Here is a 17,471-nt window from a genome sequence, read left to right as displayed (position 1 = left end):
ATGAATGAAATCTTGACATGGTAATCTCATGTATCAGTTCGTGACCACACTTTTTCTATGCAAGATATAGAGAAGAAGATATCACCTACCCCTAACCAGAACATGCATTTCCTATATATGCACCTCTAAATATATGCTTCTTGCAATTTTTATTGAATTTCAAAAGAGCCTTGAGTAATAAATAAAACAAATGATGGAGTCCACTGCTGTTTGACTCTAAATTATTTGATTGTTTAAGGAAGGGCTCGTGTTATGTTATGTTCTAAGTTATTTTATAAGCAATAAATAAGGAAGGAAAAATATGATTGTTCGAGAGAACCGTTCTCTCCAGAAAAGAAGCATTAAGCAAGTGAATAACCTCCTCTATTTATTCATTTTTTCAGTTTAAATACAACACATGTTACATGACAATGTAACTTACAATAATTGAATGAAACTGCTAGAAGATAGTAATTAAAATACAAATTAACTTCTATTACAACTCACTAACATGACTCACTGACTCAACTAATAAAACTCAACACTAATGGAACGCCAACCACTCGGGCAGTAGCCCGAGTGGCCAGGGCTGCTGCCCTCCAACTTGGAGGGCAGCAGTTCGAACCCCCACAAAAGCATTGTGGGGGTATTTCCTTCCTGAATTAATTTGAGTGAAGGTAGTCTTCTCCCTTACCCATGAGTGAGGAGTAGACATCCCTCGAATATTTGTGAGGGTTAAAATCTGGGCAGAGCTCCATTAGCATTGATGTCAGTTGGTCCCAGTAATAGTCTGATTTGTAAATATCAGTAATAGTCTCATGTATATGAGTTGTAATCTGAGCAATAGTCTCATGTAATCAAAAAAAAAAAACACTAATGGAACGCCTAGCCAATTCTTACGTAAACAACATGCATAAATAAATTAAGTGGCAGCCAACTCACACGTAAATTACATGCATAAATTAATTAAGCTCACATCATGTTATCTACGACGATGGGAGCCTTCTCTCCTTGTCTCGATCACTACAAGCAACCCAGCATCAACATAATCCCCGGGCACTGCTTTCACATAATGCAATATCTGGGCTTCCTAGTAGGGGTGGGCAAAATCGGATTCGGGTCGGGTTCGGGTTAATTCGATCGGGTTTCGGGTTGTTCGGGTTGGACAAATATTAATCCGAATACAACCCGATCTTACAACCCGATCCGATCCGATATATATTCGGGTCGGATCGGATCGGGTCAAAAAATCGGGTTGAACTCGGGTAGAATTGGGTTAGGGTTAACAAATCGGATTGAGTTCGGGTTATTTAAGTTCTAATCGGGTTGGGTGAAAGCTTCAAAATTAACGCTAATTATATACCATGAAATGAAAGCTTCAAAATCAAAAGTCACAAAGGGCAAAAACTTGGGTTGGGTACTCGGGTTGGAGGCTTGGCCTTGGAGCAGCAGATCACGGACGGGTTTTCAGCAGCAGATCGGTGGCAGTTGGCGGCAGCAGATGGGCGGACGTGCAACGGCAGATCGCAGACGGCTGGACGCGCAGCGTCGGGGACTGGTCGAAGTTCGGAGAGACAGGAATAGATCGCAGCACTGGAGGTGGAGCGTGTGTGGCCGCCGTTGGTAGTGGCCGTTGGGAGTCGGTAGATCGCGGCACTGTTCTGTGTGTGTGTGTCTCTTGTGAGTTTGTACTTTTGTTTGTGTGTTCTGTGTTTGTGATTTCTTCAATGAATCACATGTTGTGAATCTGTTCAACTATTACAACTTGTGAATCTGTTCTACTGTGACTATGTGAGTGTGATTTGTGTGTGGTGTGCGTGCGTTTAGGTTTAGGTTTAGATTTTTTTTTTTTTTTAAGCAACCCGATCGGGTTTTCGGATCGGGTCGGATATAACCCGATCCGATCACAACCCGATCGGGTTTACAATTTATCATCCGATCGGGTTATATTCGCAACCCGATCCGATCCGAACCCGATATTTTTCGGGTCGGGTCGGGTCGGGTCTGGTATTTTGCCCACCCCTACTTCCTAGACTACCAATTTTTATGCTGAGATATTAGAGAAAATTAAATTATGACAGTTGTTAATGGTCAAAGTGGATTAGGTAAATGACTTATATTCTATTTTTATCATTCAATACATAAAATGATAAAGGGATTGCATTTACAACATGTGATTTACGATTGAAAACATTCTAAAGTAACTTCCCTAATCGAGATGTCCCAATAAAGATCCAAAGTACTTGATGAACCAATTGTTTTCCACTCATCATTAACCATTTTAAAAAATATATATATATAAAAACTTGCTTGATAGGCATATTTACTGTACTATTTTCGGTTTGTTCAAAAGCGCGCAAGTATAACTTGTTCTTTAATTTGTTCAAAAGCAAGTATAAATTGTTATTTAACTTTATCAAAAAAAAAAATTGCTAAAATCCATTGAATGCAACTTTTGTGAGTGTGCTCTCTTTTTTTAAAAATTGCATATAATTTTTATTTGTTGTGATTCTTAATTAATGTGCAATTTTTTTGAAACATTTTATTCATTTGTATTTATTATAATAATAACACCATTTTAACATGTTAACATAAAAAAATCCCCTTGAGTCTGATTTAACCTCTTTTCTATTTAATTACACTTTTTTTTTTGAAAACTTTATAGACTTTTTTATGCTAGTCACACAATATTCAGTTATTATTATCTCGTTTTATAGAACATGCATTTATTTAAAAAATAATAATTACATACATTTCAGAAGTAGCAAACTAATCATAATTTAAAGTAAACAGTATCACTTGATTTTATTTAACTTATTATTTTTTTGTGATATATTAATATATTTTAAAATTTAATAAAGACCAATAAGCACTTTCATTATTATATAGTTTTTTCTCACCCTCTTTCATTTTCTCTATTTTTCTAAACAAACTAAACACGTTCCCACTTTTTAATTTTTAAATACTGTTTTAAATGTAAACTACCAAATTCAACAAAAAAATATTTTTCATATTATAAAACAAATACAAAAACATCGTTAAACTACCAATTTCTTTATCTTTGCCCGTAGTTACCTTTTCCCAAAATGAAAATGTCAATTTTTTTTTTCACTTATGCTCAATAAAATGCATAATTAGATGAAGTTAATGGGTCTTTTCAAGCCTTTGGCTCAATAAAACAAAAGGTATATAAGTGCGCATATAAATCTTACCAGAAGCAATTTACTGTGTGTCCTTGTATACGTTATGATGCATATAAAATTGTCCACTCTCTTCTTCAATCAGCTGTGGCTCCCTACTCTAAAATGCTGATCTAACTGAACTGCCTCCAGCATTATCGTACCTATATAAGCCTTTAATCATCTACTTTGCACAGTCATATGTACCTAATTGAGGAGAAAGAATAGTTAATTTGATATCTTGATACAAGAGTGTTAATGCAAATAATTTTAACGTGTAATTTTAATTTTAAATCTTAAAATATGATTGATATATAGCTAGCTACCGTGAATTGTCAGGTTTAAAAGTTGATCCCAACATCGGTGACCAATTAATTTTCTAAATTTCCAATTTTAATGTATGACCAGAAAATACGACAACATGAAAAGAGTTATTTTCTATTTTCAAACAATATTAATATCTTTTTGGCAACCATTATTAAATATACTGTCTGGGGAAAAGATAGTTTGAATAAGAGATATAGATTTTAATTTACACCTTAAACTTAAATTCACAAAAAAAAAAGGAAAAAATAAAATAGCGTAGCATATACAAAAGTTGGTAAATAATCATGACCCATCTTCGTTTACCTAAGTAATGAAAAGACCTAATTATCTAAGTAGCAGCAGAAGCACAAAAAATATTTCCTTGTTATCTTCTTCCAAATATTGCCATAATTGCTGCTGCTGCCACCGTCTACGCTGTCGCCCGCGGCTGTTTCAAGTTCTCTTGGTTCAAATCTATCTGGTGGTATCACCTTGAATTTATCTGTAGCAAAATTGCCGCGCGGCTGCTGTTATTAGAACTGAAGTCTCCTTCTCAATACTACTCCTGGTAACCGCTCTTCTGAGGTAAAAGCAACGACACAAATATGTCATTTCTTCAAATCTAAACTCTAAACTCTCTCAATAGCTAGATTCGAGGGGGTGAAATATATAAGCTCTTTTGTAATTTATTTTCTCCTGCTTTTAACGAAGTGTATCTCCCACAAGTTGTCAAGGCAAAATTTTGATTGAAGTGCTTGTTTTAAACCAAATATTTGGACCCTGCTGGTTTGTAGATAGAGCAAATATCTTTCAAATATTGGCCATAGTAGAAATTTGGACTATGCCATAATAGAACTTAATTTAAATAGTTTCAGTAGATATCTCATGTAAATATGAGTAGATTTCTGGTTGTATATTACACACCAGTGATGAAAAGAAAATAGATTTAATGTTGAGCTGAGATATGCTCAATTTTTCATAATTTTCTACCATACGTGCATGTATAGTAATATATAGTTAAGAATAAATTAATTGTATATTCTTATCGAACAACGATCAATTACATATTTTTAAGATGTTAGAAAAAATATCCGTTCTGCACTCAATTTAAATATAAAAAAAAAAGACAAATATTTGGACAGTTGGCTCTTTCAACTATTAAAACTTATGATACTTGACACCTGCCATCTAGCATTAGAATAATTAAATCAAAATAAGTCATTAATTATGTTTTTACAAGTGATACAGGCAAGATTAGGAATCAATTTACTATTTATTTTCAAAGAACTGAGAAATTAACAAATCATAATGTGACCTCAAGCTCTTATTTAAAATTAAAGCAACTTGAGATGGTTCTCACATATATATAGTATAGACTACCTAATTCCCCTTCATTGAATTCAATATGATTAAGACTATGGAGCAAGAAATTTGAAAAGTTTTCATTCATATGTGTTCAAACTATATGTATACGAACGTGATTACTCATTCATCTTAATTGTAAACACAATAAAGTATTATCGATTATCGCAACTCTTTGTCTCTTTAATATTTTTCAGAAGAATAATAATCAAACACAAATGGCTGAATCTACATTAAAATTGATCAACTAACTATACTAAAAATAAGAAAAGTTACAAAAAAATAGAGTCAGCTTTAGGTATGGAAATAAAATCAAAGACAAATTTATAATATTATAAACTAACTTTTCACAGTTTTACAATATTGTAAAAATTTGTTTACAAAATTGTCAATTCAACTGCGCATACATGATCACCTGTATGAAAAAACAACCATAGAGTACCAAAAAGCACATGCACTTGAAAATTTGAAAAAATTTTGAAAAATGAAATCCCAAGGATGATAACACAAGTATTACGCTCTTCGGAAAGTACCCTTTGTAATACACAACCATCCTATATAAAAAAAAGAATCTGACGACGATGGGGAGACAACTCGCTATGCTCGTGTGCCCAAACTGGAAAGATCTTCAGGAACATTTTACTACTTCTTCAAGGTTTTAACGAGGTCTTTTAACTCCCATTGCAAAGTGGAAAGATCGATGCCTTGCAACCAACTAACAGTAACTTGAGAAATGCCGAATAGCAAAGATCAATGACAATGCCTCAATGTACTTGTCGGTTGTCATATTTTGAGTATCAGTTTAAATTAATGGCAGCAACGAACGTATAGTATTCGCATTGTTTTCTTTATTTGTTTTATTTATTTCGTCTCAAATAATTTGCTAAATAATATCGTTGTTATTCTCTTCTTCACAGACTAGGATCGATGACCAAACAATTTTCTACATTTCCAAGCTTCTAGTCAATTTCAAAATTAGTTTTGAGTATGTTTCAATGGTAATAAAACTTATGGGCAATAACTTTATTTACTGCCTATTTCTCGGTGAATAAGATAGTTTGAGGAAGATAATGACGTACATGGATGATTTTTCTTTTCATAATGATATTAATCAAGAACGACCACAAAAACAAAAAAAAGTAATTTTGTTAAGGGTGCGTGAGAAGTAATTTAAAATTAGAATAATATTATGGCATATAAATATATGCGTCAGGATGTCGATAAAATTTACACCTATTAATTGAACCCAAAAAAAAAGAAAAAAAAGCATAACATATAAATATTAAAGTTGGTAAGCAATAGCATCCGCCTTCATTTACCTTAATGATGAAAAGCCATAATATAGCTAAGTAGTAGCAGAAGCACAAAAAATATTCCTCGTTATCTTCTTCCAAATATTACTGTGGCTACCGCCACCGTTATTGCCGCTGCCTACGCCGTCTGCGATCTTTTCTTCTCCTGTTGGTGGAAATTGAACTGGTGGTATCACCTTGAATTTTTGGTTGACAGAACTGTTTAGTTCTGATTCTTGGAAGCCACTGCTTGCATAACCGAAGGTCTCCTCAGAAGCCTTTCTTCTGCGATAGAAGCACCAACACAAACATGCCATTTCTTCAATTCTTTTAAGCTAGCTTGATTGGTGTCCAGCTGCTCTGGTCTTTCTGTGTTTCCATAACTTATCTAAAGTCAAAATCCTGATTAAAGTCATTGTTTGACAAATGAAAATACTTGGACAGCTGGCTGTACTCTCTATTATTAAAGCTTATCATACTTAATTAGAAATAAAAAATAAAAAATTAGTTATATATTCTTTACAACCAACACAAGCAAGATTACAAATCATTTTCTTATTTGCTTCCAAAGAAATTATAAATTAACAAATAAAAACTTGGACTTGTTAAACAATAAGCATAAAAGCAATTAGCCTTGAGAAGGCCAGTTCCCCGCAGATAGCTAGTAGATTACCTAATTTCGTTTATGACATTAATTCAATGAATTCAAAGATGTGAACTAATAAATTTGAATATTCTCATAAACTGATAAGAGGAATTTGGATCTCGTATGTTGATACGAGCCGTTAAAAATATTATATAAATAAAAATGAACGGTTAAAATTTAATTATTGATACTTTCTTAATTTTTAAATACTAAATCCAAATACCGAAATTACTTAAGCAAGTTGAGATCAAATAAAACGGGAAGGGGAAGACCAGTTTCTTTGTTTCTATTCACAATATAAACCATAAGATCCCTTTTGGTTTTAGATATCCTAAACTTTTAAATAGATCCCAAGCCAACCCTAAGTCTAATTCCAATACTGATCCACTCTAAAATTACTTCATACTCCATTTGAAATAGTTTTTGAAATAAAATTTATTTAAGTAGAGCTTTTATTGATAGAGATTACACAAGTAAGTTTTTTTTTTAAACAAAAAGAATGAAATGAATTTGTGACTGGTATTTTAGATAATTTAGCTCTTTAAATAAGCTCTACAACCTCTAGTCCCAAAAGGTTAAAATTTGTGTTTTTACTCGTAAAGACAAAATAACTTATCTAATTTTTAGAAACTCTACTCAAAATACAATTAAACAATGTTGAAATAAATCATACCGAACATGAACTTAGAGATAATTCTTACATATGTTCTAAATTGAGCAGAGATTATTTTGAAGGAAGATAACCAGGCAAAATATTATGAGATAAGGATATCTTTGGGTTTATGGTCCCTATAGGAGGACAAATGATTACCATTCTACTTTTTTTAATTTCCAAAATCTATCATTGGATTGAACAATATTAATGACCAAATTAAAATCCTTTCTTGATCTTTTACGGATCTGGTACTGCCTGTAGTTTAGTACTAGTGTATTATTAGAATTTAATTACCTTTATTTTCTAATTTATTAATTACCAATCAAGTTAATAAAATTTACCTAAAAGGAGGTTAGATCATGAGAGAATCCTGATACTTAATGACAAAAAATTTTTGTTAGAAACTTGAAGATAGCCTTGAGCGTTCTGGTTCACCCTTCGAATGTTCTCATCTTATTATTCACCAGGAGCGAAGTCATTCTAAAGATCGAAAATCCTGCGGATCTCCTCTAGAGTCTTCACTCTGATCAAGTCAGTAACAGTTTGGAATGTCCAGTCCAGCAAGCTCTCGTTGTTTATTACATTAAATGTTATACACACACACACACACACACACACTTTACATTAAATGTTTGATGAGTATATTAATCATATATATACTTTACTACATTAAAGGTTATATATATATATATTAAAGTTGTTTAGAACAGTGATTTACACAATGTACAACATTTGTGAAATTTATATTGAAAGAAAAATATTAAAGAGAATACAAAACTTTAGACTTTTAAAACGACTTTACATAACATTATTGAAACTATGTCTATCTCTTTTTTCTATTTCTATGCATTAAATTTGACATATTTTTTTAATTAATTATTAATGTAGTGCATACTTTTTTTTTATATCACTTGCTGTAAAAAAAAAATTAATTAAAACATTAATTTTGTAACTACACCGCCAATGAAAAATCTTTGAAATAATGTTTTAACAAACAAAAAGAGAATTAATTTCATCCTAATAATATTACTAAAGAGAGATCTTATTTTGCTTCTAATCGTTATTTGGTGCAAACATAAAATCAGCTGAGAACGAAATCCTTCTCCGCCATCATAAGTTTACACCATTCAACAGCCAATCAATGATCAACATGTGGAAGCCGAGCAGGATATTAGCAAGCTAAACCCAGCTAGTCAAAATGATACCTCGCAACCCACGAAAGAGTAACTCGGGAAATGCCGCGGAGCAAATGTCAATGACAATGGACTCCTCACTTGTCATATTTTGGATATTAGCTTAAAATTAATGGCCAACAACGTATAGAAATCGCCGTTACTTTCTTTTCATTTTTATTTATTTGGTCTCAACCAATTATGTGCTTAACAATGTCGTTGGTATTCTCTTCTTCAAAGACTATAACACTTTTGAGCTACAATTGTCAGGTTTAAAAGTTGATTGCGTGATCATGGGTTCGAAACCCCACAATATATTTTAGGGTTTAATTTACTTTATCAATTTGAGTGAAGGCAGTTTTCTCTCTTTCGAAATGTGAGTGGAGTAGACGTCTCTCGAATATTAGAGAGGATAAAAATTTAGACGGGCTTTATAAGAATTGATGTAAACTAGTTCCAGTAATAGTCTGATTTGTAAATATCAGTTGTAATCTCATATAATATGAGTTGTACTATTTAGCAATAGTCTCATGTAATAAAAAAAAAATTAATCCCTGATCGACCAAATAATTGTCTATATTTCCAAGCTTCTAGTAATTTAGAAATTGCACTTCTTTTGTTTGACTAAATTAAGCTGTAGAAACAATGAGTTTTGGGAAGGTTTCGGCAGTGAATAAACTTATTGGCAACAATTTTATATATGGGTGATTTTTCTTTTCACATAATGATGTTATTAAAGAACAACCACAAAAACAGGCAGTCAGTTTGCTAAGCGTGAAAACTCATTTAAATTGAACACACAAAAAAATAAAAACATGTATAAGAAGTTGCAGATAATAACATCCATTTTCATTTACCTTAATTGTGAAAAAGTCATTATATAGCTAAGTAGCAGCAGAAGCACAAACAATTTTGCTCGCTATCTTCTTCCAAATACTACTATGGTTGCTGCGACCGCCACCGTCGTTGCCGCTGCCTACGCCGCCCGCGGTTGTTTCTTCTCCTCTTGGTTCAAATTGAACTGGTGCTATCACCTTGAATTTATGGTCGGCAAAATTGTCGCGGCCGCTGCTTGCATCAACCGAAGTGATCTCCTGACAAGCACTTCCTTTTCCACGACGATAATAATAATAGCAACAACACATTTCCTCAAGTCTCTAAACGTATATGTAGCTACCTCTTCACTTTCTGTAATTTATTTGCTCTCCTCCTCTTGAATTATCTATTTCCACAACTTATCTATAGTCAAAATCCTGATGAAAGTACTCGTTTGAATATTCGGACAGCTGCCGCCTGGCTGTCTCTTATTATTATTAAAGCTCTTCGCCTTCTTCGCCTTCCGCATATGCATAGGAACTTCCACATATGCATAGGAAAACCCAAAACAAATCTCAGGCAAGACTGAAGCTTTATAGAATATATATTTTTTTTTTTTTAGATGTATATTCATAGACATGTCTATTTCACTGAACCTCTCTTAGGACAATTATAGTGACATTTCCGTCCACCGGGCTTCGCTCGCTTGATCCCCTACTTGGTTGTCGTCAATTACAAATACTCATAATTGGATTTCAATAATTCAGAGGATTGACCGATCACATTGGATAAAAGTAGGCCTTTTGACACTGCTCAAAACTTCTCGTGAAACCCTTTATATATTTAAAATTACCTAAACAACCAAATGCAATTTAATTTATTTCTTTTTTTTGAATGAAAATTGAATTAAAACTTAGGTAAATTATTCATTTAACATAGATTTTACGCCCACCCCACCCCAATCCATACTTTATATTTTTATTTTAATAACTAATTTTTTTAAAGAAAAGTATGAGAGTTTAGAGTTATAAAAATATAAACTACATAATAATTAAGAAGAAATACAACTTTAAGATTTTAAGATTTGTATGTATTTCATAAATAAAAATATTAAAAATATATTTTTTCAGGGTAAAAATTTTATGGAAAGATGATTAATTTTAATAATATAGATTTGTATTTTACAAATTAAACCGGCGGTATCTTAAGAAATAAAGCTCAAGAGGGTGTTATTAAGATATTAGAGGGGGTGTTAAAAGCTCCGTTCATTAAATAAAAGCGGGCAACATTACACTTGCAGACTGTCGAGCCTAAGCCCAAATAATAAAAGGCAATCACGCAGCCCAAAGGTGGGGATGATGCGACACCTACACCATAATCCGCAGCCAATCATGATAAACGTGTAAAATGCCAAGTTGGGAGCTAAAACCCAATTTGACATAATGGCGTGGTGAATGCCCCGCAACCCATTGGAGCAATTTGGCCACTAAAATCTAAAACGCAACTGCTTTGCAAGGAGCAAGTGGTCATGTGCTGGCAGTACCACTTGCAGCTGCAGAAAGAAAGAAAGAAAGAACTCATCAACTCTCTCTACTCGATAAGAGAAATTGCAGCCGAAATAGCCACGTGCATCACACATGGCCATTTCATCAGACATTTTTTGGCGTCAGTCAAACGCGGATGCCAGCATGGACAAAGTCAAAGAATCTTTGATAAAAATGGGCAATTCTAATGCTACGTAAGCTTTAATACGAATAATATCATTTCATAGAACATTATATAGCTCAAGATAAATAGAGTATGTGAGATGAGTTTGACTACGAAAACCCCATAACCCGTGCACTTTCACATGAGTAGATTTTGTCATTTTTATTAACTTTTTAACTACGTGATAGTGTTTAGAATTATTATTTACAATCGCGTAAGATAGGGGAAGTTTGATTCTTAGTGGAGATAAAAATAAATAAATACCCTAGTGTGGGTTATTATTATTATTTTTTTAATGGGATGCACAATACAACTAATATATTTACAATTGAAATTCAATGGGCGTTGGTGTGAGTTTACATAAGAGAAGATAATAGTATTTTACAGCACAATTAAAGAATGAATAATAGTTTTTAATAATTTACTAAAATGATTTGAAAATTTCTTGTAATAACATAAGAAAATTTTTTTGCTTTTTAATATTTTAATAAAAAAATAAAATAAAATTTCAAACGAGGCAAGCATTAGCTTTATTTTTTTATGCGATTTTTTATAATTAATGAAAGAGATACATTTGACATGGCAAGAACTTTTTTTTTTCAATTTTTTTTTATGGCTCACCACTACGGACTAGTTTTTGCATCAATTTTACTCAATCTAAAATCGAATTCGTTGCTTTTAAAAAAAATAATAATCGAATTAACACTAACTCCACCCATTTAGATCCTTTTTGGGATTGAGATGCCGTGGAAAAAAATTATAATTATGAAACAAAATTAATAATTTGTAGTAAATATAAATTTTAAATAATAATTTTAATAAAATTATTAAATATATAATAAATTTTTCATTATATAAATAAAAAATTATATCAATATAATTTTTAAATTATAACGGTTAGTATTTACTAAATATTTTAATATTTTACCCTTTAAATTACATCTATCAAACTTTAATTTCAAACACTCGGCTAAAAAAAAAAAAAAAAAAAAAAAATCCCTACCCATGTAAGTAAAAAGACTCCAAAAAGTGAAAGTGAAAGACATCAAAGGGCATTTCACAAAAAGGACGATATCAAAGGGCAATTCCTAAAAGTTTTTAATATATATTGTCAAATAATGTACATTACGGGTCCCACATTTAGATGCCAGAAAAAGACCCGCATGATGTTAACCATCAGGGGTGATTGAGAATCGATCTCCAGTCTCCACCGTGTGGCCTTCCGCGTCTGATGTGAAACGGTCCAACTTGGCGTAACAATTTCTTGAAAAATAAAAATAAAAAATAAAAAATAAAAACTTAGGCCTCAAACGTAACTTGACCGGCTTCCAGAAGATACTCGTCCTTAAGAGTTAAGCCACTCCAAAAAAAAAAAAAATTATATAAATAAAAAAACCATAAAACAAAAGCAAAACCAAAGCCGTTTATTCAACGCGTAATTAGGAGAAGAAGAGAGAGAGAGCGTTTTGTTTGTTTAATTGTTTGGCGGAATTATTAAAAAAAATAATAAGAAGAAGAAAAAAAAAAGTAAAATTTAATTGAAAAGGAGAGAAAGAAGGTGTTGGGAATCTGCAGTCAGGGCCGGGAATCCTCCCCTCAAAAGGAAAAAGAAGAGTTTCTTTTTCCGCGGAGCTGCCTTCCTTCATAAAAAGAGAAACCCTGCCTTTCCTTTCTTTGCCAAAACTCCTTTGCCTTTCTTTCTTTCTTTCTTTCTTTCTTTCTTACCAAAATCCCAATTACCAAACAGAAGACAAAGGCTAATCCTCCTTATATATTTCCTTTCCAGTCGTCCCTTTTTGAAAAATCAATCAATTTCAGCAAATTATTCCTGAAAATATTGTTTACAGGTAATGATAAATTTTTGTATTAGTTTCTCATAAATAGTTTTTCTTTTTTTTTTTTGGGTTAATCCATTAACTTGATTTCAAATAGGAATAATATGGATAAAATCGAAGTCTTATAAATTTTTATATCAGTTTGCAAGATTTCAATCAACTGATTTGGAATGGAAAATTTTGCTGTAAAGGTTGAAGATGGCGGAAGAGCACAGATGTCAAGCACCCCGTTTGTGCGTGAACAACTGCGGATTTTTCGGGAGCCCAACAACTCAAAATCTCTGCTCCAAATGTTTTCGCGATCTTCAGTTGAAAGCACAACAATCTTCCTCGGCCAAACACGCCCTTAACCAAACCCTGATTTCGTCGTCGTCGGTTGATTTGTCTCTGCGCGAGAGACCGGCGACGGACGTGGAGGTAGCGGCAGAGGCGGAGAAGCCGCCGGCTGAGGTGGCCGCTCCGGTGCAGTCGACGGCGGCGAACAGGTGCATGACTTGCAGGAGGCGCGTGGGGCTCACGGGGTTCAAGTGCAGGTGCGGGTCGGTGTTCTGCGGGACCCACAGGTACCCGGAGCAGCACGCGTGTTCGTTCGATTTCAAAGAGATGGGCAAAGAGCAGATTGCGAGGGCAAATCCTGTTGTGAAGGCTGAGAAGCTTCAAAAGATATGATGAATGGAATCGAACGGACGATTCTTCTCTCTGTCGTTTGGTTTGTAATTTGGCATTTCACGGCGTCGTTTCGTGTCGGACGCCGCCGTGATGGTCGGGGGAACCGAAGGGGTGGGCCCGGAGGGGGTTGGCAGTGTTATTATGTGGTGTATGTAAAATTCGATGATAATTTCAAGTTTTAACTACAATTATACTTTTCTCTTTTTTTTAAAAAAAAAAAAAATTTCCTGCATCCAAAAATTTAATTCCATAATTGGTGGTTGGTGACGTGGACTTTGGTGGTAGGTGTTATAGATTATGATTGAAATAAGTTAATTAAATATGTGAAAATGATAAGTCAATATAATACGAGGGCATTGTCCATTATTAAGTAAATAAAAGGTTAATAGATGATATTTTTCCATCACTCTGCTCCCACTATTTGCTAATAATGGACATTAATTAGTATCAAATCCATTACACATAACAGAAGCAATTTTAATTGAAACACATTAACACGTTTTTGAACGTTAAATCATGTTTAGTTTTTTGATACGATGTCGTTCTAGATATAAATTTAGTAAGTGTTGGCCCTATTTAACAGGTAAATCAATCACCTCACAGCAAAGACTGGATACGGCACTCTAGTTTAAAACTTCAAATGATCCAACTCTCAATATGTCAAAGACGTTCCTCTAAGAAAAACGAAAAAAAGATTTTTATTATTGAAAACTAAAAGACTATAAAGGCTACAACTAATTAAAATAATACTCAAATAAGATAAACTATAAATCTTTATAAAATTAGAATAGCATTAGATTCATTAAAAAAAATTATGTTAAAACCCATCTGTATTAGAATTACATTTAAAGACAATGCTCTATTATATCCCCACATACACTCTAATACAACATATGTCTATTTTATTTCTTGTTAAATTCTTTTATTTTCTCTATCATCAATCTCACTTTCTCCTGTATCTTTTTATTCCCTCTTCATTAACTAATACAATCTGTTGCTTATGACCAAAAACCAATCCAACAAGTTATATGATTTTTGTTTTATTCTCATACTACAAATAATCTTAAAAATATTTAGTCTAATTCATCGATTTGTATAAAGAAATATATCACCCATAGAAATTATTTATGTGAATGCTGTGATAATAGCTATAAAATAATTTTAGGAGTGAGAAAATAGTAGAAAATTAAAAGATTCATAATTTAATATGTTTATTTAAAAATAAGCGTAATTTTTACATTAAATTTAGTATAATTGAAAATAGGATTTTAAAAGACTATTATTTTTCTACTTTGACAGTGGACATTGGACAAGACCCATTTTAATAATGCCTTGAACTTGGTGGGCGCATAGAAAAATTTGAAGGATACGGGACTATAACCAAACTTCAAGGGAAATTTACACTAATAACCATAAACATTTTGGTTTTTTTCATCTTAACCCCCCAAATAAATTTCTATCAACATTAGCCATAAAAGATCATTTGAGACCAAAATACCTCTCTCCCTCATCTCTCCCTTTCACGCATCTCTCCCAAACCAAACAAACACCCATCATCGGCGGCAACATCACCCCTCGTCGGCGACAGCTCCATCCCTCATCGGCGTCCGATCTACCATCTACAACCTTCAACAAAACCTAGGTTAGCCATTTAACTTATTTTCATTAATTTAAAATGAAATTTTAGATTAATAATGGTTGTAGTTTGAGAATAATGGTGGTGGTGGTGTTTGTGGTGATTGTTATTATTTTGGGAGTATATTGATTTAGGAGTATATTGAATTGGGAAATGATTTGGGGAATTTTGGGAGGGGGGGAGGGGCAGCGCGCGCGCCCCCGTTGCTGGGCAGCAGCGCGGGCGCGTGCGGCCCGCTGCCCGCTGCCGCACTAAGCCTGTGGCACAAAAAATTACAGTGGTATTTTCTTTTTTTGACAAGTCAATTATTTTTTTTTTTGCTGTAAATGCAATGTAATAATTTTATAAATATTACAGATACATGGCGAAATCAGAATCACCGGATATTGAAGTAGGCAAGATATATTTTGGTTATGCCGATCACTTTCCTGGTTGAATTTCGAGCATGTGTAAGTTATCTTCGATCGTAAAAGTCATCGAGGAAAAATTATCAAAGCAGCAGTTGAATATGTTCAAGAAGGATATATTTGGGCATTTCTTGGAGTGTCAAAGTTTTCCATTTAGTGGGGTAATTTTGCACAATCTTTTACTGAGGCAAGTGGCCCATGAAGAAGGTAGCCGTGAGGATCAGTTATGGTTTCAAATTGGTGAGCATTTGATTCGCTTGTCAATTGTAGAATGGTGCCTGGTTACTGGACTTTCATATGGTGTTGATACCGAACTAAGTGATGACAAAAAAGTAGATAGGCTACGGAAAGCGTATTTTGGTGGTGTGCATCGCAAGATCAATGCTAAGGAATTCGATGCATTATTTAAGGAGTTGAAATTCGAGGAAATGGACGATATGGACGCATTAAAGATTGCGCTATTTTATTTTGCGGACAGAGTACTAAATGTAAGAAAAAATCACTGTCAAATCAATTTCGATTGGCTTAACAAAGTTGATGATATACAGTACTTCCGAAATCGTCCATGGGGTCTTGTGTCGTGGGAAATGGTATACGATAGTCTTGATGATGCACTGTTCGAGAAAGACGAGAAATTTAAGACGACTCAGTTGAAAAATCCAAATCATAACATTGAAAAGTACAATCTTTACGGCTTTACGTTCGGGGTTCAGGTGTGTTGTTTTTTTGTTTATTAATAAGTTTTATAGTATTAAATATTTGATAGATGTGTTAATAGGGTTTTCACTTTGGTAGATGCATTAAATATTTGATAGATGTATTAAATATTTGAAATCGATGCGGAGATACCGGCCGAACTATCATTCTTTCAGCTATAGTTCTCCTCTCAGTGACTATTTCATCCGCCCATGTTGTTAGCCGAGTACTCATTGATTCAGCCACAATTTTTCTATCATAAAACCATTGCTGCAACATTTTCCTAAAGTGATCAATAAGATGAGTAACAGGAAATTTTCGCGGTTCCCTCATGAAAGAATTAACACTCTCCGCGATGTTGGTGGTAAGTATGTTGTACCTCCTACCTTCAAACTGAGACCCTGCCCAATTACACGTACCGACATTATTTTCTAGGTAGTCAGTCGCACCCGAGTGGATCATCTTTTCTAGGTAGTCAGCCGCACCCGAGTGGATCATCCACACCCCTTCAAGTTGTCTCTTAAATTCCTCGTGGCCATATGCTTTTGCTGCATTAATAAAGACAGGCTCAAATTAATCCCAAAGAGCTTTTGACATTCTAAACTGTGACTTAATATTACCTTTCACGTGGTAAAAACAAACGCCATGAGTTGCATTGTGAAATACTTTAAGAACGACTCTCCTTATGGCAGTGCATCGATCATATATAATTACCAACTCAGGTCTATCGCCAATCACTCCGTGTAACTTCATCATAAACCATTCCCAAACATCATTGTTTTTTGAATCCATAATCCCAATGGCTAACGGATACAATTGATTGTTACCATCAAGACATGTTGCCACAAACATGCTTCCATGATATAGCCCCTTGAGATGAGTACCATTTACAGTAATGACAGGCCGAATGTACTGCATAAAACCCTTGATGGAAGATCTGAGTGCTACAAAATAGTATAATAAATTACCATCTTCATCCTACTCGAGGTGAGTGACTGTACTCTCATTCGTTACAGTTAGTACGTGAGAGTATTTAGAGAGCAAGTTGTATGACTCTGCAGGGTTTCCTCGAACTATTTCAAGACCAACTTCTCTCGCCCGATATGCCTGCTGG

The 17,471-nt window shown here is 33.7% G+C and overlaps 2 protein-coding genes across 2 annotated transcripts; both read left to right on the top strand.

The window, feature by feature from the left end:
- Positions 1-12,543: 12,543 nt before the first annotated feature.
- Positions 12,544-13,822, top strand: LOC102616053 (zinc finger A20 and AN1 domain-containing stress-associated protein 3). The gene is made up of 2 exons (XM_006487904.3): positions 12,544-12,961; positions 13,141-13,822. The coding sequence occupies exon 2, from the start codon at positions 13,148-13,150 to the stop codon at positions 13,616-13,618; it is 471 nt and encodes a 156-aa protein (XP_006487967.1). The 5' UTR covers positions 12,544-12,961; positions 13,141-13,147; the 3' UTR covers positions 13,619-13,822.
- Positions 13,823-15,699: 1,877 nt separating this feature from the next.
- On the top strand, positions 15,700-16,398 carry LOC127899414 (uncharacterized). The gene has a single exon (XM_052432792.1). It carries the CDS (start codon positions 15,700-15,702, stop codon positions 16,396-16,398), a length of 699 nt encoding a protein of 232 aa, XP_052288752.1.
- The last annotated feature ends 1,073 nt before the right edge of the window (positions 16,399-17,471 follow it).

This window comes from Citrus sinensis, chromosome 8, assembly GCF_022201045.2.
Source record: "Citrus sinensis cultivar Valencia sweet orange chromosome 8, DVS_A1.0, whole genome shotgun sequence".
In the NCBI taxonomy this organism is placed as follows: domain Eukaryota; kingdom Viridiplantae; phylum Streptophyta; class Magnoliopsida; order Sapindales; family Rutaceae; genus Citrus; species Citrus sinensis.
Note: the sequence above shows the minus strand (reverse complement) of the source record. Positions and strands in the feature narration are given on the sequence as shown.